General features: G+C 33.8%; 2 protein-coding genes across 2 annotated transcripts in view; one reads left to right on the forward strand and one right to left on the reverse strand.

The window, feature by feature from the left end:
• Window positions 1-16,345, forward strand: part of DNAH7 (dynein axonemal heavy chain 7) — a 280,267-nt gene extending 263,922 nt beyond the window's left edge. The window contains exons 63-64 of the mRNA XM_031960292.1: window positions 13,859-13,962; window positions 14,499-16,345. Coding sequence (XP_031816152.1) covers window positions 13,859-13,962; window positions 14,499-14,705 — 311 coding nt within the window. The 3' untranslated portion in view covers window positions 14,706-16,345. The remainder of the gene's footprint in view (window positions 1-13,858; window positions 13,963-14,498) is intronic.
• Window positions 14,949-26,038, reverse strand: part of SLC39A10 (solute carrier family 39 member 10) — a 52,106-nt gene continuing 41,016 nt past the window's right edge. Inside the window, exons 7-10 of the mRNA XM_003764065.4 lie at window positions 25,276-25,644; window positions 24,540-24,620; window positions 19,806-19,996; window positions 14,949-17,673 (exon numbers count right to left, since the gene is read on the reverse strand). Of these exons, the coding sequence (XP_003764113.1) occupies window positions 17,515-17,673; window positions 19,806-19,996; window positions 24,540-24,620; window positions 25,276-25,644 (800 nt within the window). The 3' untranslated portion in view covers window positions 14,949-17,514. The remainder of the gene's footprint in view (window positions 17,674-19,805; window positions 19,997-24,539; window positions 24,621-25,275; window positions 25,645-26,038) is intronic.

Genomic DNA, 26,038 nt, shown 5'->3' on the forward strand with positions numbered 1-26,038 from the left:
TAAAGTCATCTATAGTTATATGAAAAAATGCTCTAAATCAGTATTGATTAGAGAAAAGCAAATTAACTCTGAGGTATCATCTTATGCCTCTCAAATTGGCTAAGATGACAGGAAAAGATAATGATAAATGTTGAAGGGGATGTGGGAAAATTGGGACACTAATGCATTGTTGGTGGAGTTGTAAAATGATCCAACCATTCTGGAGAGCAATTTGAAACTATGTCCAAAGGGTTATAAAACAGAACATATCCAGCAGTGCCACTACTGGGTCTATATCCCAAAGAAATCATAAAAGAGGGGGAAAAGCCCAACGTATAAAAAATGTTTATAGCAGTTTTGTAGGCAAAGAATTGGAAAATGATTGGATGTCCATCATTTGGGGAATGGCTGAACAAGTTATGGTATATGAAAGTAATGGAATATTATTGGTCTATAAAAAATGATGAACAAGTTGATTTTAGAAAGGTCTGGAAAGATTTACATGATCTGATACTGAGCAAAACAAGCAGAACCAGGAATACATTGCATATAGTAATAGCAAGAATGTATGATCACCTGTGACAGACTTGGTTCTTCTCAGTAGTTCAGTAATCTAAGGCAATCCCAATAAACTTTGGATGGAAAATGTAATTCACATCCAAAGAGAGAACTATGGAGACTGAATATAAAATTAACATATGCTATATGTTTAGTTTCCCCCCTTTTCCTCCCCTTTTTTTCTTCTTGTGGTTTTTCCTTTATGCTCTGATTTTTTTTCTCCCCAATATGATTCATAAGGAAATTACATATATATATATATATATATATATATATATATATAGAGAGAGAGAGAGAGAGAGAGAGAGAGAGAGAGAGAGAGAGTGTATGTATGTATGTATATAACTAAAAATAAAATCTCTGCATCCTAATAGGTGGTCAGTTTTTGCAAATGTTCTCTGTGGTGCTGATAAATATATATATTCTTTTGCAATCCCATTTATAAAACTTTAGTCTTTTATCTTTAGTTTTTCCAGCAATTTGTCTAGTTCCATATTTTCCCTTTTATTTATCTCTTATCCAAAACTGAGAGAAGGCTACTGATCTTTCCTGTCATGTTATTTTTATGTCTTCTTGTATTCAATATGTTCTTAAACTAAAGCTTTTGGAGCATATAAGTTTATTACTGATAATGGTTTGTTGTCTATAGTTCCATATGTAATAATATAGTTTCCTTCTTTATCCCATTTTAAAAAATGTTTATTTTTGGTTTGTCAGCATGATTGCAACTCCTACTTTTTTGGATTCACTTGATTCATATTAAAATGTTTTCTACCTTCTCAGCATTATTTTGTGTGTGTCTTTGTTTTTTAAATGTGTTTTTAATAAGCAACGGATTGTAAAGTTTATTTTATTTATTTATTTATTGGCTGAGGCAATTGGGGTTAAGTGATTTGCCTAGGGTCACATAGATAGGAAGTGTTAAGTGTCTGAGGCCAGCTTTGAACTCAGGTCTTCTTGACTTCAGGGCTGGTGCTCTATTCACTGTACCACCTAGCTGCCCCTTAAGAGTTTATTTTCTTATCTAGTCTGTTGTTCTTTTTCACTTTTTTTGATTACTTGGGTCTATAATCATTGGGATTATTGGGTTATTGCCATTCACATTTAAAATTATAAGAATTATGTTTATGTTTACCTCCATTTATCTCTGTTATTCAAGGTTTTTAGGTTATGATTTTCCTTTTCTTCTTTTATAAATACAATATCATGTTCTTTCAGTTATTATAACGTCTTTTTTTTCTGAGGAGGTTCTATTCTCAATGGTTATTTTCCACTTACCCCTGATTGCCTCCTCCCATTAGTTAGCCCCTTCCCTTTGGAGTTTCACATATTAGTTCCTTTTGTTTTCCTCTTTATCTAGTTAAGTGATTCACTTCCTGATTCCTTTTCCTTTCAGTCAAATAGATTCCTTATTCTTTTCTTCCCCTTTACCTAGTTTTTAATAATTTTTAAATTTTCATAATTACACTCATTTCCAGAGCTGTTTCTCTTATTCTTTTCATTATCCATCTTTTCTTTCTGGTTAGAGTAAACCTTCATTCTCTTCTTCCTAACTTCTACACTTACCTAGTCTCTATTCTCTCTATTTCTTAAAGTCTTTCAAGATATCCACTCCAAGCTTTCCTTTCCAGGCAATTTCTGCCACTATCTAATAGAGTTTGCCTCATGCATTTCTCTTTTCCATTTTGCCTACTTTTAGGACAAATCCGAAACTTGCAGGTGACAGAGAAGATATTACACTATGGTAGTTGTATACCTACTTAACTTTTATATCCCTTATTATGCATTCCATGCTTGATTTATACCCTCATTCTGGTTAGTTTCTTCTCTGCATTTGCCTCAAAATTTTTTCCCTGGATCTATGCTTTCCAACTTTTCTAATTTTCAGTAGCCCCCACAAATCCTTTCTGAGTTAGGATTTGTGGACTTTCCAAGCAGCAAATTCCCCAGGACATCTCTTTTCACACTGATGAGCATTCAGTAGAACCCCTTCACATTACCAAAGCAAGACTTTTTTCCTTCTCCCAATTCTTTTTAATCATCCCTCTCCCTTCCCTTCTAGGTTCTTCTCTTCCTGAGACCATGGTGGTCACATCCCCCAAATTGCTAGTCATCAATTTGATCTTTGCACATGACACAATCCTCTTAATTAGTCCCCTGTTCACCTCCTTTTTTTTTTCATTCATTCTCTCATGTTCCATTATAATCACACAAAATCATTGATAAACTTGTTGTCAAATGGGATGTTGTCAGATTCTCTCCTTCATACCACAGACCCACCTCTATTCTGTTGCTTGCCTTCATCCTTGGTTTCTTTGTGTATAGTGTCTTTTTTTTTTTATCTCTGTGCTGTCACTTTATTACATTTGCTGTCCTTAGTTACTGTATTCATTCATCCCTCCTGCATTTTTTATTGTCTGGAGTTTTTGAGAAACAAATAATTTCTTCAGGTCTAGTTTTTCTAAGAATGTTTCCCATGCCTCTTTATTCATCTATTTTCATAGGGAGAGCTCAACTGTTTCCCTTACTATGTCATCTTGGTTTCACTCTAGGAACTACTTAAATAACATTTTCAAATATAGGGGAGCTAAAGTTGGAAGGGGTGGAAGGAGGGAGTAATCATCTATATCATCTACTATGTATCTTGTGCTAAGTGTTTTACAAAAATAATCTCATTTGATCTTCATAGCAGCTCTACAAGATAGATGCTATATTCTCATTTTACACTTAAGGAAGATGAAGAAAACAGGTTATATGAGTAACTCAGGATCACATTGTTTGTATCTGGGACTAGATTTGAATTCTTTTGGAGATCGTGAATTTTCTTGAAAATTCTTTCAGATTTAGCAGAAGGAACTCATGATCAGAACTTCTCTTCAAACAGATGCTTAATAATATATCTCTCTTAGGAGCCCCCAGGCTAAACTATTCCTGTGAATAATGGATGGATTCCCAACTGCTGCATCTCAAATCACAACTGTATATTTGTGTGCATTCATATTAGGTAGTTTAAGGGCAGGCTGATTATAATCTTTTCTATTCTTTCATAGGGTTTTTAATCTTGTGTCATCTTGTAAATTCAAAATTAGTTACCACATATCTTTTTTTGAGATTTTGGTCTTGTAGGAGATCATTATACCACCATTTAGACATCATGTGACCTTCTCAGACTGTTTCTTTTTATGCTTATGACTTCCAAATTTAATGAAAAAACCCTATTGTCTCTTTTGAATTTTAGCCCCATGTTACAACTGCCATCCACATATCTCCTCATCAGCATCCAAAGTTCAGTGTGAGCCCACTGGGTAGCATCTTTCCCTTTAAATCTAGCTGTATCCAAACTTTACTATCTATTTACTTCCAAATAACTCTGGTTTATTAGCTCCTTCATTCTTCCTTTTCTTTTACACTCTAGGTTCAATTATTTGCTAAGTCATGTGGAATCTACCTCTATAACACCTTAATTTATCTATCTTCTTACACAGTCCAGGACTATTTTAATATCTTCCTAATTAATCTCCCTTCTAGTTTCTTCTTGCTTTAACCCATATTCACACAGCTGCCAAAGACCAATCCCAAGGCCTATCTCTGAGCATGTATAAACTACAACCCCACTCCAGTTCCCACCCCGAGTCTGGCATTTTAAGGCCAAAATGAGGCCGAAAAAAAGGTGACTCAGTGATCAGTAACTTAGTAGACTGTGCCTAAGTCTGTACTTCAATAGTCAACTTAATGGAGCCTTTATTTAACTGATAGCTGCCATCCTTATTGAGCATGTGAAATGCTTGTTAGTACCATTAACAACAAGCTCTGATACTAATGTTTGTTTTTGCTTTCAGGATAATTGGATTTTTAATACTCTAAATTACCTAATGAGAACAGCTCTCAGATAAATAAACCATTAGGTTGAGAACAGAAGTGTCAACATAGGAACAATTTAATGACTGGCTTGCTGGTTGCTGATGAACATTAATGAGTTCACAATCTTCAGCCAAAATACATTTCACATCCATTTTGCAGACAGATTCTAAAAAATATATAGTTGAGAAATTTTGCCAAACCTATTCATTCTAAGCAATGTCTCACTCTCTCTATCTTCTGTATAAAGTAAGTAAATAAAAGGTACGTATAAGTATACTTATAAAATAAGTATAAAATAAATTTCTATTCAAATTAAATAATTTGAATAGAAATTTATTCAGCACTTTCCAATGTTCTAAGCAAATGCTAGATAAAATGGATATGAATGCAATAGTTCCTTCTCTCAAGCAGTTTACATTTTAGGGATATATAATAATTAGATAGATAAATAAATAGAAGATATTAGAAAGGAGATAAAATTAACTGAGCTGAGTTTTGAAAGATAAATGGGATTCTAAGAAGCAGACATGAGAAGGAATACATTTCAGAAATGGTTTATGTAAACACATGAAGTGGGAGATGGGATGTGGAAAAGGAGGAAGGAAATAAGCACTTGTTTAGCCCCTATTATTTCCGGTGGGAAAGCTAGGTGGCACAATGGATAGGGTAGCAGATCCAAAGTCAGTTAGACTCAACCTCCTGAGTTCAAATCTGTCCTCAAATGCTAACTATGTGGGCCTGGACAAGTCACTGAATCCTCTTTGCTTCAGTTCTTCATATGTAAAATAAACTGGAGAAGGAAATGGCAAACCATTCCAGTATCTTTGCCAAGAGAATCCCATTTGGGTTCAGAAAGAGCTGGACACAACTGAAATAATAACAAAAACAAATGTCTCAGGCACTGTACTAAGCCCTTTACAAATATTCTCCCATTTGATATGGGAGTAAACAAATTCACAGGCTTGTGATGCTGAATTCATCTGTAAGTAACTCTGTCCATTGTTCACAAAAAAAGTCTGACATTCCTTATCTCCAAGCAGACACTTTTTAAAAAAGTCAAATCTATCAAAAACACATTGGTAAATATAAAAGCATTTATTTGGAGAAAAGTTCTCAAGAGCTCCTGCTAAAGCACAAAAGATCTTCCACTTCAAATAGTTTCCAACTGATTTGATCCTCAAAATAACTCCAGGAGGTCAATGCTATCATCTCTAATTTTGAGTTGAGCAAAGTGAAGTAAACAGATTAAATGACTTTCTCAGGGTCATACCAAGTCTGAGTCTGAATCTAAACTTAATCCTTCCTGATTTCAGGCCAAATGCTCTGCCCACTGTACCCTGTCACACTTCTAGTGCTTCAGTTCTATGTGAAAGGATTATAATGTGAGACAAAACAGATGATAAAGTAGGAGTGGGGGGACTAAAACTGAGAATTTCTCTAGTGGAAGGGGGAGTGCTGCTGAAGAATAATCCTATGCTGGGGAAGAGGTATGTTTGGGGTAGGACATAGGGATTTTGCAATGATTTTCATCTGGGGAATATTTGTGTATTGGGAGGCTATATTCATGAGAGTATTCCTCCATGGACAACATTCTACACCAAGAGAAGAAAATAGTTAACTCCCAGAGTGATGGGAAGAACAAGGGATGGGATGGATTTTTGAGACAGATTGATCGTGATGAACACTGGGAGTAGAGTTTGTTTGAGACAGTAACTTTGACCATTCATGACTGCCTCCAATTAACATCGCATCCCTCATTTTAAGGTCTTTCATGCCCTGGTTTACACCTGCATAAAATGAGGGGGAGGTTGACTAGAGAATCTAAATTTCTAACTCTAATATTCTGATTCGGGATTTCTGGGAAGTATTCTTCCCCTTAACTCTCTAAAAAACGTGGTCAGGATAAAAGGATCCTTGTGAAGTATGCTGATGTCATCTTGTAGAATGATGAAGTTCTTGGAGTCATAACAGAGAAATCCAGAGGACTGCAGCCAATTGGGAAATGAATATGCGCGCGCACACACACACACACACACACACACACACACAAAACTCACAGTTAAATACCCATATATTTAAAATCTACAATAAGGAAGAATCGTAAAGTGATTATGGAGATTGAACTTATAAAATCACTTCTTAACCAATTTAGGCTGAGATCAAATGAAGATAAAGTTTATATTTTTTTCTGTAATTAATTTTTCATTATTAATGTTATACCATTTGGTGCATACGTGTTTAGTAATAAGATTAGTTCCCTGTCTATGGTTCCTTTAACCATAATATAGTCTCTCTGTTTTTCTCTCTTGATACTGTAAATTTAAATTTTTTGCTTTTTCTGAGAGCACAACTATAACTTTCCTTTTTTGGACCTACATAATACACAGTAAAGTTTTATTCCAATCTTTCATTTTCAATCTATATTTATTTTCAACCAGTCAATAAGTATTTATTAAGCATTTTTTCTGTCCCAGGCATTCTTTAATAGCTTTCTTTGTATACTATTAAAAGATTTTATTTTTTGTCACTTTTATATTCTTGAATTGTTTATTTTACTTTAAATTTAGATTATTAGCTTTACATTTTCCTCTTTTTTTTGTAAACTTTTTTTATCACCTTTCTTTTTTTTAAGTTATTATTTTGTTCCTGTAATTAGTTTTAATTTGTTCTGTAATTTGTTCCTGTAATTCCTTGTACTACTTTGAGGCAAATGTATTTCATTAGGCTTTCTTCTGTCCTTCCATTCCATTTATTCATTCATTTATTCTATTTGCCTACCCTAGCTAAAGTTTGTTAAATTTAAATTAATTTTTTATTTAGTTATTTATCAACTCTCATATCCCTCATTTTTATTTTTGTTAACTTGTCCAGTTAGATAAATTGTTTGAAATCTTCCCTTCTACTTCTTATTGTTAATAATATTTTTAATGAAAATTTTACTATGCCCTGTTCCAAAAAGTTTTCCATATCCTTGATCTCTTCCCTTTCAGTCAATTCTGGATTTTATTTTCTGATTCATGGACTGTGAAATTACTTGTTCTTTTTTTTTTTATTTTCTCTGTCTTTTCATGAGATTAAAACTTCTGAAATACTAGGTTTGAGTTCTCTCTCACATTTGTTATTATCTTGGTAGATCTTAGTCTTCTCTTTGTTGTACTCTTAGAAATATGGATTCATTATGCAAATGAAGTGATTAAGCTGTCCAAATCCTATGATCCAAAGAGGCTATTAATAAGAAAGACCTTATATCTTTATAACAGCAGTTTTTGTGTAATAAAGACCTGAAAATAAAGTAGATACCCATTGACTCGGGGAATGGCTAAGCAAACTATGGGGCATAAATGTAATGGAATATTACTGTGCTGTAAGAAATGAGAAGTGTGATTAATAAAAAGAAGCATGTCAAGATCTCTATGAACTGATGAAGATTGAATTTAAACAGAGCCAAGAAGACATGTACCTAATGACTACACAAATGTAAATAGAAAAAATAACCACCATCAAAAGAAAATATTACAAAATGATAAATATCAAACACAGCTTGAAAAAGAGGTATGAAAAGACACTTCCACTTTATCCATTTACAGTGATAAAGTCCTCTATTGTTGCACATATTTTCAATTTTTTTTCAATGTATTTATTGGTTATAATGACTTTTGCTTATTAATCCTTTTTTACCTAAAATTTCTAGTTAGTATATAGGATGACTCTCGAAGAAAAGGACTGATTACGGAGGGGAAATGTTAGTGATATAAAAAAGACATCAATAAAAACATTCTTAAGAAAATTCATGAGGGATGTAATATTAATTGGAAGCAGTCATGAATAGTTAGAGTTACTCTGTCTCAAACTGTGAGGGACAAACCTACTCCCTGTGTTCACAATGATTAGTCCTATCCCATCCCTTCTTTATTCTTTCCATTATTCTTGGTGCCAACTATTTTCCTCTTCTCTTAGTGTAGTATGTTGTCTATGGAGGAATACTCTCATGAATATGGCCTCCCAATACACAAATATTCCCTAGATGAAAACCACTGCAAAATCCCTATATCTTACCACAGACATACCTCTTCCCCACCACAGGATTGCTCTCCAGCAGTATTCCCTCCTCCTACTAGAGAAGTCCTCAGTTCTAGTCCTCCATGCTTAGTCTGTCATCTCTATTCTACATCCTACCATATCCTCCTCCCCCTTGCCAAATGGAAGCACCATTAATGTTCAAACAAACTTGTTACAGATCAGGAAATTTAGTCCATGGTATATCAAATCAACTCACCTTTGCTTCTCCCATTTCTTTACTCTCTCTTTTTAATCTTTTGATCCTCGAATGTTTATCATTTGATGGTCATTATATTTTATCTCTTTTACCCCAAAGATTTAATTGTATGGATTTTCCTCCTTAAATAGCCTTTAAAAATGAAAGTTTATTTCATCAATAACTTTTGTAGTAATTAAATGACCATATTTACCTTTCTTGTATTTCTGTTACAAATTGTATGTTATCTACTCACTTAAGGATTTTTTAAAAATTACTTCAAATCCCTGACTTTTTTTTTTTTTTGATACTCATTTGCAAGATGTCAATTTTGGTAACAGGTTAGATTTTTGTTTCTTTTTATTTCTTTGTTTTGGGCATATGCTATTCCATTCTATTTCATATGCTATCTCTCTATTTTATATACCATTTTATATAAAAATAGAACTACCTATTTAAATTCCCTTTTCATCAAATTTGATAGTTATTCTTTAGGGTGCTTGCAAACTTTGCTCATTGTCACTGAAATTGTTAATTTAACCACAGCAAACTTTGGAGTTTGAAACAGTTGTTTTTTTTTTTTTTTTTTTTTTTTTCTGGTAGTCTGTAAAGCGTCTCTCTGCATTTCACATACTAATAGCATTCAATAAGGATAACAGCCATCAGTTAAATAAAAACCTTTAAGTTGACTATTAAAGTAAAGACATAGACAAAAGCTGCTGATCACTGATAGATAATGCTTTCCTAGGGCCTCAATTTGTTCATCTGTAAAATGAGGGGGTTGGACTAAATTAGGTTTCTTTCTATCTTTTAACATTCTGACTCAGAAAGGAGGCTATTAATTAATTAATAAGTAAAGAGGTCCTGGTAAGAACTCTCCCATTCTGCCCTTCATCCAAAAGATCCCCAAGGGTAAAGGATTCAATTGAGATGTAAGTTCTAGGACAGATGTGGTCTTATGAGGTGATGAAATTCTTATGGGATGAAGTCCAAAGGATTGCATCTAGTTGAGAAAAAATTATTCTGGAATTATTTATCATGGGGTTCATAATATCTTAGATTTTATATTGTCAAGCAATAATTATTCACTTTATTTTATATCATAATATTTAATTTAGACTAAGAAAGTCTAAAAAAAAAATCTACTAAAATCTACAATAAATGGGGCAGTTAGATGGCAGAGTATAGAGCAGAAGCCCTGAGTTCAAATGTGGCCTCAGACACGTAACATTTACTAGTTATGTGATTCTGGGGAAGTCACTTAACCCCCATTTTCCTTGTAAAAGCAACAACAAACACCTACAATAAGGAAGAACAATAAGGAAGTTTGTATTTGAAAATTTTGTAATTTATTATTCCTTGGATTATGAGTCAGATTTTTAAACTATTTTTTTATCATGTTCCTCTGAAAGACCTGTGAGACCTGTGATTAAGATTAAAGATTGTTATCTTCTCATAGCTTGTCATCAAGATCAGTAGTTCTGATGGAATTTGGGGTGTGAAGAGGAATTAACATTTTGCTTCTTTCCTGTCAAATTTTTCTCCAATATTTTTGTGTTCCAAATGTTAATTTCTCTTTAATATGTTCTGCTTTATTGGAAAGACTATCATATTTTCATTTTTTCCTAATTACAGTTTGTTATATGTCTTTTTTTTTTCTGTTTTCTAGTGTTTTTCTTTTGTAAATATTTTTTCAATTACATGTAAAGAAAGTTTTCAACATTCATTTGAGAGATTATACATGTGCAATCATGTTAAATATATTTCCATATTAGATATGTTGTGAAAGAACACAAAGGAAAAACAAAAACAAAAAAGTGAAAACATGGCACAATCTACATTCAGACTTCATAGTTCTTTCTCTGAATGTGGATACCATTTTCCAGCATGAGTGTTTTGGAATTGTCTTGGATCATTGTATTTCTGAAAAGAGCTATGTCACTCATAGTGTATCACTACACAATGTTGCTGTTACTCTCTACAATGTTCTACTTCACTCAGCAGTCTCCAGGAAAACAGGGCCTCAGTTTCTGTTCTATGCTATGGCCAAGAGCCTCACTGGCTTGCCCATTCACCACCTGTACTGGATTGTATTCTCCCTTTACCCAAGTGAGACAGACTTTTCCTGATATCGTTCTAAGTTATCTTAGCTAGAAAGCTTTTTTTATAGGCTTGAATTAACATTGTTTCCAAGGGAAACTAGGGAGAGCTCAAGCAACTTCCTGACTTTCCTTTGCCATCTTGGCTTCACCTCTAATTGTAAAGTTCATCTTAACTTCTAATCTTTTTTATTAAAAAAATTATTCTGGAATTATTTATCATGGGGTTCATAATACCTTAGATTTTATATTGTCAAGCAATAATTATTCACTTTATTTTATATCATAATATTTAATGCATTCTGGTTTTAGGTTTTACTCATTCTGTTCCTCAATTCATTACTGCTTTTCATTATAGGCTTTTGTTTTTTCTTCACTCTCCTGTCATTGGTGTGTAGATCTTCATGGTCAAAGTACATAGGACATGGCTGCCTCACTCAAATCAATTAGTCCTGGAGGCAGTTCTGTCTCTGAACTTACTACCTGTTTAACACTCAAACATCCCCGAAATAAATGCAGCATTCCAAAGAACATAAATACATCTTTAGAAACTTATAAAGAAATGCATTGTAGAAGGCTCTATCTCAATTAGATGGCTAAACCTTTAAACTCTAAAATGTTATCAAAAGCCAAAAGTCATCGAGAAAAAAGATTCTCTTACATACACTTTACATAGTTTTGAAAAGATATTTTATTTCCCCAAAACTGTTTCCTCATCTGTAAAATGAGGTCAAACTAGGTGCAATCTGAGGTCCCTTAGAGCTCTAGATATGTCATTCTATAGTTTTCATGTTGAAGAGCTCACTGAGATGAGTCCCTAATCTAAGTTTCCGAATTCTCCAAATCTTATCTCCGTGAGGTCCAATATGCTACTCTCCATTAGTACTGCTTCTGATATGCTTCTAATCTACCCAATTCCTCCTTCTCTTTATGTGACTGAGCAGAATCAGTGCTACCTCATTTGGGGTGGTATTCTGGCAGAACTACTGAAGCTTTGGGGGATCCTTACACTGTTGAATAATCAAGTTAAAAAGGGTACAAAAACTTGGATGAGGGAAGAGGTACCAAAAAAGAGCTTTAAAGATTAAAGTTATCCAGAATTAATTCATGAGGGAGTAAGTTAACTCACCTTTGGAGAAAAGGGTGTATGCGTCTGGGAAAATTGATGTACACTTCATGATCAGCTATAATTTATACTTGGTGCATAACTCGGGAAGTTTATGGATCACTTTCTTTAAGATATATTGACTTCAGGAAGGAACTGAATGTCTATCTGAAAATAAGTGTAGTTATGCTATAGTATTGTTACTACCTTATTATAGAGCAACATCTCATCTCTTGAAGTGCATTATAAGGTTGCATAACCCTTGATAAAAAGTGTACTTTTTGTATGTTATAAAGTATTGCCAATATTTGTTGGTATCTCATATACTCTGATTAGAATATAAGGAAACTATACTAAGGAAAACTACTTAAAAGACAACTAAATCTTCTTGTTTTCCCTTAAAGTTCTTCAGCCAGGACTATGTGTGAAGGACCCACCCACTTCTGTGGCTACTGCATCAAAGATCTTTTCTTATACTAGTGAAGTGACCTTTCTAAAATAGAACTTTATAAGCAAAATTGATTCACAATCGTCAGAAAGAGTTGTCCATTTAAAAGGTGGCAATCAAAGCCATAGATTAAAGAGTGCTGAGGGAGGGGTACAACGTCAGGCGGTTCAATAGTTTGTGGAATGGGAGAAAAGTAACAGGTATAAGTGTTTGAATTTCTTCATCTTGATTTCAGTCAGGAGCACAGATCCATTGTGAGCTGACATTAGTAATCAAGAATTAGCCTTAAAAGAAATGTAAACCAACTTCTATATAAGTAATTTCCAAAATGTTCTCCTGATAGAAATGTTAGCATTTCACTATCTTTAGTCTTTTCATCAAATCAAAAGGTTGAGATGCAAAATAAGTGAATGAACAAAAGGTTAATTCAACTCATGGATTATAGACAGGGAGGGTTCAGGAGGATTTGGCAGCATACATCACAGAGAAGAGTAAGAAGAGCCTCCAAGGCAGTCTGAACAAGGCATCATTTGTATCAGAGGGACTGCCTCATATACAACTCTCACAAAAGGAAGTTTCTCCCATCCCCATTAACTCAGTGTAGGAGACCTAGAGGAAATGGGAGTTAAGGCATTGACAACTCATTGAATAAAATGACTTAAGTCATTTGGGGTTTTCCCTTAAGTTTCTTTTCCCCTGAATTAATTCAGTATCCACCAAACAATCATGGTGGTTTTTTTTTTTTAAATGTTATTATAAATTCCAGCCACCACAGCTATGGTTAAGATTCTATAAGTCATTAATAAAGAAATTGGGTGCTTAACTTTCTGGGTCACTTTGGAATTTATTGTCTTCCTTCTGAGATACTTCTTATTTGATTTTTTTTGCTTTATTTTGCTGAGACAGCATGGCATAGAAAAAAGACACGAGTTCACTTCTGTTTTACAGTTAATTCTCTGTATAGCCCAGAGTAACCTGTGCTTTCAGATCTGTTTCACAAATTGTTTCGCCACGATCCCATTTGGGTCTCATAACTGAAGGCAGAGATTGTGAAATTATGATTTATTATCAATAAATGTTTGATTTGTATATATATTTTATATACCTATATATTCAGTTACATATAAATTTCTCAGGTGAAAAGGGGTCCCAGGTGGAAAAGTTTAAGAAGTCTTGCTCTGTGTAACAAGTTGCAAACAAAGCTGTGGAACTGCACATAAGCTTGTGGACCTTAACACAAATGGTCCCCATATTAATGAACTAATACTTGGTTCCTATCCAATTATGCCACTCTTCAAAGTATAAGAAAAAGAAGTCTTACTATAAACACCTCCAAAACTGCTTGCTTTTTATTTTGGCTTCAGAATGTTCTTACTATTATTAGCATTTCAAAAATGTATATTTGTTTGAATAAATGTTGTACAGTTTCAGTAACTCTCTATGTGGGACATTTAATCTGATGGAAGCCTAAATGTACCTGAACAATTCAAGTCCTAGAGGTAAATGCTGACAATTTCACAAATTAATACTTGTTTTTCTTATATTAAAATTAGGTGTCTACATTCATGGATTGTTTCTAGATGGAGCATCCTGGAATCGAAAGTTAAAGAGACTAGGAGAATCTTATCCCAAAATCCTTTATGATACAGTTCCTGTGGTCAGTATTTTTCTAATAATACTCATATAGATTTTAACATAGTTTGAACTACTTCCCTTTAACAATGTCAAGATACTTATTAATAATTTTATAGAGTAATGCAGCTTCTGCCTCCAGGCTCTGAAAAGAAGCATTTCTAAAATATTGAGCAACATATTTGACTTATAAGTCTCTGAATTAGACAGTTTCTTTGGATGCATTAAGTATTGGTCATTCATGGAAAAATCAGGCTCACTCCTTTATGTGTAGCTTTGTAATAGTGTTCTGAAAAAGGACCTTAAATTTATTTCCACTCTGATTGTCCACACAATTAGGACAAAGGTGTGGGGGAGATAGCAATAACTGGGATCACCAGCAAAATACTGTGAAAAAAAAATGTATTAAAGGACGAAACTAAATTAACATGATTTCTGAGAATAACTGAAAACTTTTTTTGTTTTAATAGTAGAAAGGATCAATTTAAATCTGTCACAATCTATTATGAACATATATACACCTAGGGATAAAGGGCTTTTTTCCTCCCTAATTTCTTACAGATGTGGCTGAAGCCTTGTAAGCGGTCAGACATACCAAAGCGGCCAAGTTACCTTGCTCCAGTCTATAAAACAAGTGAGCGGAGAGGAACATTATCAACTACTGGCCATTCTACTAACTTTGTGATTGCAATGATTCTAGCTTCAGATAAACCTTCAGAACACTGGATTGGAAGGGGTGTGGCATTGCTATGTCAGCTTAGTTCCTAGCCATAAAGTATCATTTTCCTGTAGATATGTCCTTTTTTTTCCCACATTGGCTTGAGAGAAGATATACTTACTTTTTAAACTAATTTTTTTTTTTTTACTTTAAATAATCTTGACTAGATTATGAGACTGTGAACATTTACATATCAAACACAAAATATTTTAAATTCATACTACAGTTATATATAAGGAAATGATTGAAATAAAAGACTATAGAAACAAAATGGTATATTTGCTTTTTTTGAATAACTTTATTTTGGGAGAGTTCCTTATGCATTAGGAACATACATAAAATGAACACACCACTGTTGACAAACAAAAACAGCATTTAATCATTTCCAGCCTTATAAATTTTTAAAAGTGATTTAGTTATAAAGTTTAGATATCTCAGCAAGTATCACCTTGCAGGACCATCATCACATTTAAACCATAGACTCATTGTTAATGGAAAAAAACCTCACACTGCATCTAGTTAACTACAGTATTTCTAAGCATAATCACAGCTGATTGAATGCAATGTGATCTACATCAAAATTCATATGGATGTCACACAGTGACAGCATTGTAACAAGTAACATTAATGACCTCCAACATATAGAAGTTGAATTAAACCGTTCAAGCTGAATGGAATGTTGGAGTCAAAGAGAAATGTAGTGGAATTCCGATTGTCTAATAGGACTTAAAAACTGTACATTAGAATGGTCTGGAACCGAATACTGGTGGGAACCTAAAGAAAGACTAGCAGCAACAGATACATTGCTCTTTACAAAAGGTTGAAAAAACTTGTAGCAAATGAGGAGAGTTATTTCATTCTTAAGAAAAATGTTAAAGCCTTACATGAACAAATTCATTTGTTTTAAAATCAGCCATTTTGAGGCAGGGCATGTATTCAGTTGTTGCAGTTCATAAAATGGTTCTTTAATGAAGTAAATATAAATGCTGGAATGTAAAACTGTGTCAAAACAAAAATCTTATTTCTGAGAGACACTTGAATCACTTGGGAGTTGTGAGCACCTTTCTGCTAAATTGCCCCAAGCAATGAATTGGGGACTTTACTAATTAAAATGCCCGATGCTGTGAAAAGTATTTCCCATTGTCCCAAGTGCAGAACTCCAACTTGTGACAATGGAAATTTGCTGCTATAGCCAGAGCTCTTTTACTGAACTAAAACCTAACTCAGAATAACAACAGAGATGCCCCCCTCCCACCCCCTTGCTCAAAGCATTAGGAACAAATACTGGCAGGCACCTAATAATACCTAAGGGTACATGCTGCTCTCCTCAAAAAATAAAATAAAATAAAAAAATACAAAAAAAATTAAAAAGAAAGGAAAGGGAAGAAGAATGGAAAAAGTGCGGGGAAGAAGCTAAAATGGAAAAACTTCAAAAATGGAATGGAAAGAGTTTGGCTCTTTTTAAGGTATTAGAATAATAAGATTTTAAAAGCAGCTAAACTGGTTGCCAAGCAGACGAAAATAAAACTGGCTGCACATGTCCAAATATAGCTTACCTGGCATACATAGAAATGAAGACTGTAGCACATGTCAAAAGAAGGCTACATGCTTATGACCAGCACTGAGGATCATTAGGTCAAAACAGGATAAACATGGCTTGCACTTCTCACAAATCATTCACAATTATAGATAAGAGACCTAAAAAAAGACTAATCAGGCACACACAGTGTCTTCTCTTGGCATGAAGTAGTAAAAACTGATTTCACTAGGTCAAGGCCTCTGATAATCTCACCTATCTTCCAAACCAAATCCATTTGGTTCCATTAGAGCCACTGAAAAGGACTCCTATACTATTAACTCTTTGAATAACCATTACTTTTAAATGCATAAATCCTGAATATTGTTTTGTTTTAAAGTAATACATTCAGAACTCACAACACAGCTTCCCACACAGTGGTCAATGACAATGCAGGCAAAAGGGAAACCTGTATTTGGACCATGCTTGAGGGGGTGGTGCATTATTTCTTTGATTTTTTTTAGGGCACTGCTATGAAAAGGAAAGAAAAAAAGTTTTACCTTGTCCCAAAAATAACCACACTATTAATACTAAGAACCATTAGGAATCTTTCATTAAACCAGAGTTCACACAAACATACAATCACTATTTCTCAGTAGTTTAGGCTGCAAGTGAAACCACTATGCAAATATATACAAAAATAGTAACTCTATGGACACAAGAGTCAGGGTTTACCCCCACACTAAATACAAACTCTAATGCAGCCTGAATCTTCCTACTAGTTCCTACAAGCTAACATCAAATCTAATAACTTTTTATGCTATTAAAAAGTTTTATCAAGTTGATCCCTATTACCATACAGTTTATAATGAAGCTGAACTACAAGCCCCGGTATACTGTAATTATGTTTGCTCAGGATGAATTAAAAAAGGTGTGCCCAGCATCAAGTCCATTAAAAATCTTTCTATGTTTGTAAGGATTTGGTTCAAATTCTAGTTCTCTGGGCAAATCACAGACAAATCTGAGCAGCCCTATTAGTGTTCTTAGCATTTCTAACCAGAATAGGTTCTAGAGCATCTTCATCAAACCTATACAAACATTGGTCCATAGAGTCCCATTTTTTTTTTCCTCATTCTATCATTCATTTTTTTAAAGACCAGTTGTCACTCAGGAAAAATAAGCATGAGCTCCACTGTCTTTCATGGTTATATGCAAATTTATGAAACTTGTAAGTAGTGCAAGCCACAGTCTTTCTCGGAGAGAGCAGTGTGCATACAGTACACGGGGCAGGTGCAAAGCCATACAGCAACGTCATTGTGGCTGACAGTGATTACTGGGAATGGTCAGAACTGTATGTCAAACACAATTTTATCTTCATAGAGGGCAATCACCAGCATGATGGCAAACCCAAAAAGTAATCCAAAATTCTGAAGAATAAATTGTCCCACGGGACAATAGCCATGTTCTTCATTGTCACCATCACCATGCAGCATTTCTGGAAGCTGGAAAAAAACAAAAACAAAAAATCCCACACACATCATTAAAAGCAATTCTGGTTTAGTCCAAACAGTCCGTCTATCAAATGTTATTTAATGTTGATGATAAGAAAGGTAAACAAAGGTGATGGGGACAATTTAGGAAAATCTGTATGAGTCCTGCCTCCAGCATATGCCATTAGGTCTCTGAATGCTACAGGCAACTCAATAAACTACAGAGGAGGAGGAGGAGTCTGTCTTATGTTGGGAGAGAGTTTCTTCATTGAGTTATCTCTAGAAATTTAGTAAGACCAATACCATCTTGACATTAAAACCTCAATTCAAGTAGCATACACAACTTTACCCAGTAATCAGCTTTTGAGAGTAAAAGGTAAATCACAAGAAATCAAACTGACAGCAGCAAACATTTGTTTAAAACAAAGTTAAACCTTCAAGTGATCAGATATCAATATACATTCATTTTATTTTCCTATATTGTCTACATTATTATGATTGAAAGACTACATAATTGAGAAATCAAATTCAAAACAAATGAACTCATGGTCACTGAATGTGACCCTGTGACCACTATGTTATTTCAAGCAAGTTAATTATAATTGAGCTCTGTGAGGGAAGGAACTATATATATTTTTATATACATATATATATAATATATTTTAGTATATAATAAGTGCTTATTGTTTAAACTGTTTCAACTACTATTTTTTCAGTAGAAATGAGCCAAGTTATCACTCAGTTAACCAGAATAAACCCAATTACTGAAGTATTCTGATTAATCAAGGTTTTACTAACATACTTGGGCCAGATCTCTTCACCTGTCCATTTCATACAGATCATGGTAGACCAATTGAAAGAGATCTTTCTCATCAGCCACAGAGAAATACTCATAAGGAAAACAAAATAAATCTGTTTTTTTGAGAAATGACAAGATTGAGGGAATTACCCTTTTTTTCCCACCTGTAATTCCAAATACACATGACAGTGTACAATGGAAAGCCAAGAGAAAGATCTCAAATTAACACATCTGTATGCAGTATCATTAAGGTCCTCATCAATTCGTGGCCGCTATGTTGTTGTTATTATTAGTGAAGCAATAATAACTAAATAATTGCTAAAATGGTGTCATATAAAAATTATAAATGATAATTTCTATAATAAGAATTGCTAACATGGGGGTTTACAAACCTATGTAAACATGAGTCGAAAGAAAAAAGTTCTATACATAAAGCATTTTACATATATTAATTCATTTGACTCCCCCCCATTTATGACATGTCCTATTAGCATATTCAGTTAACAAAAGAGGAAATAGTAGCTTAAGAGATTAAATGCAATTCTCAATGCCTCACCTTTAATATCCTAATTTCCTTTCAAGACTTGATTTCAGTGCAATAATCCATGAAGACTTTGTTGATTTCCCAAATTGTTAGCATTCTCTTCTTCTTCCAAATTGCCTAGAACCTCACTATCTATATGCATATTATATCCCTTCTCTCACTCTAGGAGAATTTAAAGTCTTTATTTTTATCTTTGTAGACAAAGGGTCTTGTATATAGTAGGAGATAAAAAAAACTCAGTTTTTTATCTTAAAATATTCAATGTAGTAAATAAATTAGGTATCATTCTACTTGTAATAGACACTTGTAAGATGTCTGAGTTAATGTGGTAAGAAATTAGGCAAGAACAATGACATCAAAGGAAACTTAAGACATAACGAGTATCAATACAGAATCAAATCCTTTGGAACTAAGATTTTACAGGGAAGTGGGAATGAATTTTTTTTTAATCAACTGATAAAAGAGATTACTTTCATAAACATTTTTTAAAAACTAATGTCCCCCTCTTGTGAATTAATTAAGAACTCTTGTATTAATGTTAATTAACAGATGGATCCAACTGTGATATTAATTTAAAAACAAAGAAAATGACAAAATATTTCATACTTGTTTGTTGCTCACAGTGTAACAAAAGTCTTTTTTCCCCCTCCTAATAGCCAAATTTACATAGAGCAAGAAGGTATTAAAATGTTTTCTGTTGCATGGCTCTAAGATTCTTCTTAATGGTACTCCAACAAATTTTCTATGACAGAAAAAGCTTTATCTTATTATGGGCAATAAGAACATAAAATTAAGTCTTACCATATCCACTAAAGCTACGTAGAGGAACATGCCTGCAGTAATAGCAAAGATCCAGAGGGTGATGTTATTGGCATACTGACCCACGGCTGTACCAATCAGCATACCTATGTAAGCCATCATGGCAGAGAGAAGGTTGTACACAATGGCTTGCTTTACTGTCATTCCAGCTTTAAGTAGGACTGCAAAATCGCCTGCAATGAAAGCAAAAAAAGAGGTATTTTCAAGCCATTCTCCAATTGATAAATGGTCAAAGGATATGAACAATTTTCAGATGAAGAAATTGAAACTATTTCTAGTCATATGAAAAGATGGTCCAAATTATTGTTGATCAGAATAATGAAAATTAAGATAACTCTGCGATACCACTACACACCTGTCAGATTGGCTAAAATGGCAGGAAAAGATAATGCTGACTGTTAAAGGGGATGTGGGAAAACTGGGACACTGATGCATTATTGATGGAGGCATGAACTGATCCAACCATTCTGGAGAGAAATTTGGAACTATACTCAAAAAGTTATCAAACTGTGCATACTCTTTGATCTAGCAGTGTCACTACTGGGCTTATATCCCAAAGATATTAAAGAAGGGAAAGGGACCTGTGTATGCAACAATGTTTGTGGCAGCCCATTTCATAGTGGCTAAAAACTGGAAATTGAATGGATGCCCATCAATTGGAGAATGGTTGGGTATGTGAATGTTATGGAATATTATTGTTCTGTAAGAAATGACCAGCAGGATGAATACACAGAGAGGCTTGCTGAGACATACATGAACTGATGCTGAGTAAAATGAGCAGGACCAGGAGATCATCAGATACTTCAACAACAATACTACATGATCAATTCTGATGGACGTGGCCCTCTTCAACAATGAGAGGATCCAAATCAGTTCCAATTGATCTGTAATGAACAGAACCAGCTACACCCAGAGAAAGAACACTGGGAAATGAGTTATGTACCACAACATAACATTTTCACTCTTTCTGTTATTGTTTGCTTGCATTTTTGTTTTTTTCTTCTCAGGTTATTTTTATCTCCTTTCTAAATCCAATCTTTCTTGTGCAACAAGATAATTATAAATATGTATACATATATTGTATTTAACATATACTTTAACATATTTAACATCTAGGGGAGGGAGTGGAGGGAAGGAGGGGAAAAGTTGAAACAAAAATTTTTGCAAGGGTCATTGCTGAAAGATTACCCATGCATGTTTTGTATATAAAAAGGTATAATAAAAAAAAGAGGTATTTTAAACATAGCTGATAAAATATTATACATAGTGACCTTTTTAAAATTATTTCCATAAAAGTTAAATCACCTATAAAGATGAAAGATTCAATTAAGTATTTTTATTTCCCTACATCACAAGCATCAGTTTGATTTTCTTAAACTTCCATAAGTAACATTTTGACTACAATTGGTTAAGTCATAAGATATATTAGAAAGACTGTAGAAAGTCATTATATTTAATAACTTTTTAACTGAATTCCTATCTAGGAATGCCAAGTACCTCTTTTTTTACAGTAAGTTACTAAACTCAGACAAATAATAATTTTCATAGGAACCTTCTATACAGGGAGGGAAAAACAGCAAAGGAAGAGGAGAAGGAAAGAAACAAGTATTAAATATCTAAGAAGTGCAAGGCATTTTTAAAATATTATCTCATTTCATCCTCACAACAACCCTGGGAGGTAGGAAATATTGTGATCTCTTTTATAATTGAGGAAACTGAAGACAGGTTAAGTGACTGATTTGCCCAGCTATTAAGAATTCCAAAGTTGAACTCAGATCTTGAAGTCTAGTTGCCTCCACCCGAATAAAAAGCTGAACATGGAAACAAATTGAGAAAGATTCTATTTCCAAGAGCAATATTCAAACCAGCAGTCCAGTTCCCTGGCCCTTTGCTTTTGCCTTTATGGAAACAGTATGTTGATTTACTCTCCACAGTGAGAATCTGGCTCACAAGGACCCAGGTTGGACATTTTGCCTCTCAATGTCCTTGACCCCTGTAGAGCCTGAGCCAAGAGATGTGAGGAAATTGAGAGCATTGAGACAGAAAGTGATTAACTGTGGAAATTGACTGAATCCACCATAGGAATTAGGAAAAAACCTTATTTCATTGTTTGAACCAGCATGGCAGGGAAACTGGACCATCTCTTTCTGCTTCTTAGAGACCCTTAATCAAGGGTTAAGCATTGCTGAGTAGAAACCCAAGCAGATCCAAAGATTGATGATGGAAGGAATTTTCTCATAATTATACAATTCAGGTAACCAATATGTCTTATCTGATCACTGACCCCATATTGATTAATCAGTTATTGTTTCCACGTTTCTTTGATTGTTTATAGGCAATTTGGGGGGAAACACACTTCTTTCTCTGAATTCAGAAAACTACACCTGTTTATTTTCCCCCTCTCAACTTGGAAATTCCCTAATCTTTCATTCAATTAGAAATTAGATTACCTTAATGCTATACTTTTAATTGTTCTTATCTTATTAATTGCTTTTAATATATAAAAATCTGTAGCCCCCTGTAATCAGGGTTCAGGTTTAAGTTGAGGAGGTTTGTTCCCATTTTAATGGGCATCTGGCATGCATTGCTTAATAAATGAATATACTTGGAAGACTAAACCTTTGTTTCCTCAGCCATTTCATCTTTCAAATGCCACAGTTGCTAACATATATTAGGAAAATGGGAAAAAGTAAGTTAAGAAAGTAGAGATATAGAAAACACTAGGAATTTTCATGGAAAGGCTGGGTTCCATGATGGGAGTGGAACGCCGTCTCAGATTAGCTCAGTAGTCAGTAGAAAGATGGGAGTAGGACCACTGAAGGTCGCAGGACAGGAATTTCTCTTGTTAGAGAATGTACCTAATTATTTTCACAAAACTTAAATGCCTTTATGTGTACCTGTAGTTTAAAACAAAAACAAAACCAACCCCAAACAAACTTTACATACATGAATTTTTGCCCACTCTTTAATGCTGCTACACTAAAATTCACTTGCTGCTTTCCAACAACAAATGAAAACTCCTAGCATATTCAGATTAACTGCAAATTGTGAGCAATATTGGAAATTCTGGAATTCAAATCTCATCTCTACTACTTATTTTCTATGGGACTTTGATCAAGTCCTGTAAATTCTCTAGGCCAGATCAAGTTTCCTCATTTGTGTAAAGAGGTGGTAGCCTTAGACATTGAGGAGTAGTCTCCCAGACTTGAATATGATTCATGATCCAGCTACTAATTTCACACCTTCAACCAATGTCAAATCTTTTCAACAATATTAAATAATACAACCTAGGTCTTCTTTATAGCTCATTGTAGTTTTGATCTTTTATTTTAAAGGTCTGTAAGTATGTATGTCCCTTTACAAGTAGGGTTAAGTTCTTTTCTTTATCTACCAAAAGGCCTAACTATTATACATGAGGCATAAGTTTTTACCTAAGACCTCTACTTCTAGAGTAAGTCAGAGATGATGACAAAAAAAAGTGTACTTATGGTTGGAAAGAGGAGAAAATGATCTTTGCTGCAACACTGTTCAAGAGTCACAATACATAATTTTGTGACTTTAAGATCAAAGGGAGTTGAATTTGATATTGATAGAAATTTACCAAATCCAGATTTAAAGTTCCAATAAAAGGATTTTATTCCACGCATAAATGAATCTTTTTCAGTTGCTAGAATAAGAATACTGCTGACACAGTATTTACAATCTGATTTTAAAACTAAATAAAAACAAAAACTCCCACAACCCTGATAAAAGAGTTCACCAAAATAAACCATAAAGAAAAGCATCATTTCCTCATGAACAATATCTGATTCAGATTTAAAATAGATTAATAATAAAGCATGACATATGAAAATAACCTGGAGTCTGGAAAAGAAATGCATCAGCTTTCTTAGTTTCTATTGGTATAGAAAATTAGGAGAGGCTACATATCTATAATGTTGATGGGTTCAGTTTTTTAAAAATTATATATTTATTGTGCCTTAAATTTTATAAGCTAACTGAATGGAGAATATATACCAAACTGGAAGAATGTACTGCTGTTGGAAATAACATTTAAATTGAAACAAATAAAAAAGCAAAAAAAAAACCTTAATGATTTTTTAAATGTACAACTAAACAGATATGAGGAGAGGAGGGAATTATTTTTTAAAAGCAAAAAAGCTGTTAGATTAGAATATACTAAATCATATGAAACAGCTAGTAAAGATTGAAACACAGGGTTTTAAAACTGGAAGACAGCTTAGAGATAGTTTTATTTTATAGAGCAGGAACTGAGCTAGTGTGGTAGTGATTTCTCCAAATCACAAAGCCATTTATTGGATTCAAAACCAGGCCTCCTGAATCCAAATTTAAAGTGCTTTCCTAGTGCCCCAGACTGCCTCACTAGCTTTAAAAGAGGGAGGTCACCATAGCAGTGACTCTGTAAACCATTCAAAACTGAACTATAATTGGTCTGGTACAATTTTCTTTACTCTTCCTTTTTGGAAGTGGGGGAGGGTAAGGATGGGAAAAGGAAGAAAATCATTCAACCTAAGGAAAAAAAGGTCAAAAACAGTTGTTCAACAAGATCTCTAATTGTTTTAAAGAGTTCCAAAACAAGTAAAAGCCATCCACAAATTTCAATCCCCAGGAAAATGATTTTCTAGTATAATTACGACATAAACTCAAAAACAATGAAAGATACATTTTGAATTTATTTTAAAGAAGCTAAATTACCTAATTCATGGGGAAGTTCATGACAAAAAACTGCAATAGAGGTACTGATGCCTCCAGTCAATCCAGCACTAAAAGCTGCTCCTGTTTTAAAAAAGGGGAGAAAAAAGAAGAGACATTTTATTATTCTGTCATTAACAAGATTAGATAGATTGTTCATCTTTCCCCAGTTCCAAAACGAACACCAGCAACTGGATGTATTTCTTAGACACTAAATTCTGTGGACATTTAATCAACATCCCTGAAAAGAAGTCACAGTTATCTGTGAGGCAGCAAAACTAGAAACTAGGCACCTATCAAAATACTAAGCTTACTTTTAAGGCTCACTGCAGCTCTGAAATGGCATTCTACTTTATCCTGAGACTGGTATATATCAACACTCAATTTTAGCATTTAACTCATAATTTTAAATACAAATAACCAAAATAGAAATGAGGTCCTTTCATGAAAAGGAAAAAAATAATGCAAATGCTAACAGATGAAGAATCAATGATTTCATCCAACCATCTGTGTGCTTGGAGAGGTTGCAGCATGCCCAAAGTCAAGAAAATTTTGTAGCCAAAAAGAATCTTAAGTAGGATTAGAATATAGGTCTTTTTGAGCCTAATCCTAAAATTCCACATACTGTTATAACAGACTACTTCTTACTTTTATTCACTACTTAAGAAAAAAGAATTTCACAGATTGCATTATCAGGTACAAATTAAAAATAAAAATCCTTAATTCTGTAGTAACTTACCTATTGCTAAGCCATCGCTGAAGTTGTGGATGCCATCTCCCATGATTACCATCCAAGCTATGTTAGCTATTCCAGTTTCCTTTAGATCCGATCCAGAATGACAGGGTCCATGCGAATGATGGGAATGTTTGTGGTGCCATTGATGATTGTGTTTCCTCAGCACAGTTTTGCTTTCTTCATGGTTGTTATGTGCTGCACAATGAAGATCATGCTCACGAACGGCATGTACACCATCACTGTGAGAATGGTCCACAATTTTCTCCTCTTCTATACAAAGGTAGTTCTTAGGAGGGGATTCTTGTTGGCCTTCCAAATCTGTCAGTTCAGTTTCATTAAGTCGATCTTCAGACACAACTGAATCATCAGTTCCTACATTTGGAGTTAAAATACATATGGCTATAAAAAATTCACCAAATGTGAAGTTCTTAAAGTTTACCCAGATATATTAGCAAGATAAAGATATCCTAGAAGAAAGCTTATTATCTTAAAGTAGTACCTTTTCACTCCCAAAGATTCTATGTTCATTCATAGAACAATACTTTACCATCTAGTGCATATTACTCACTGGAATGTTTTAACTGGAGCTATCAGAATCTTTTAGGATCAAAAAGTAAGTGGTGCTAGGAGAAGAATTTATACAATAATAAAAGTATTATTGTTCTATAAGAAATGATCAGCAGGATGATTTCAGATTTCAAAAATTTCAGAGAGGACTGAAGAAACTTATATGAACTGATGCTGAGTCAAATGAGCAGAACCAGGA

Source organism: Sarcophilus harrisii, chromosome 3 (assembly GCF_902635505.1).
Source record: "Sarcophilus harrisii chromosome 3, mSarHar1.11, whole genome shotgun sequence".
NCBI lineage: Eukaryota > Metazoa > Chordata > Mammalia > Dasyuromorphia > Dasyuridae > Sarcophilus > Sarcophilus harrisii.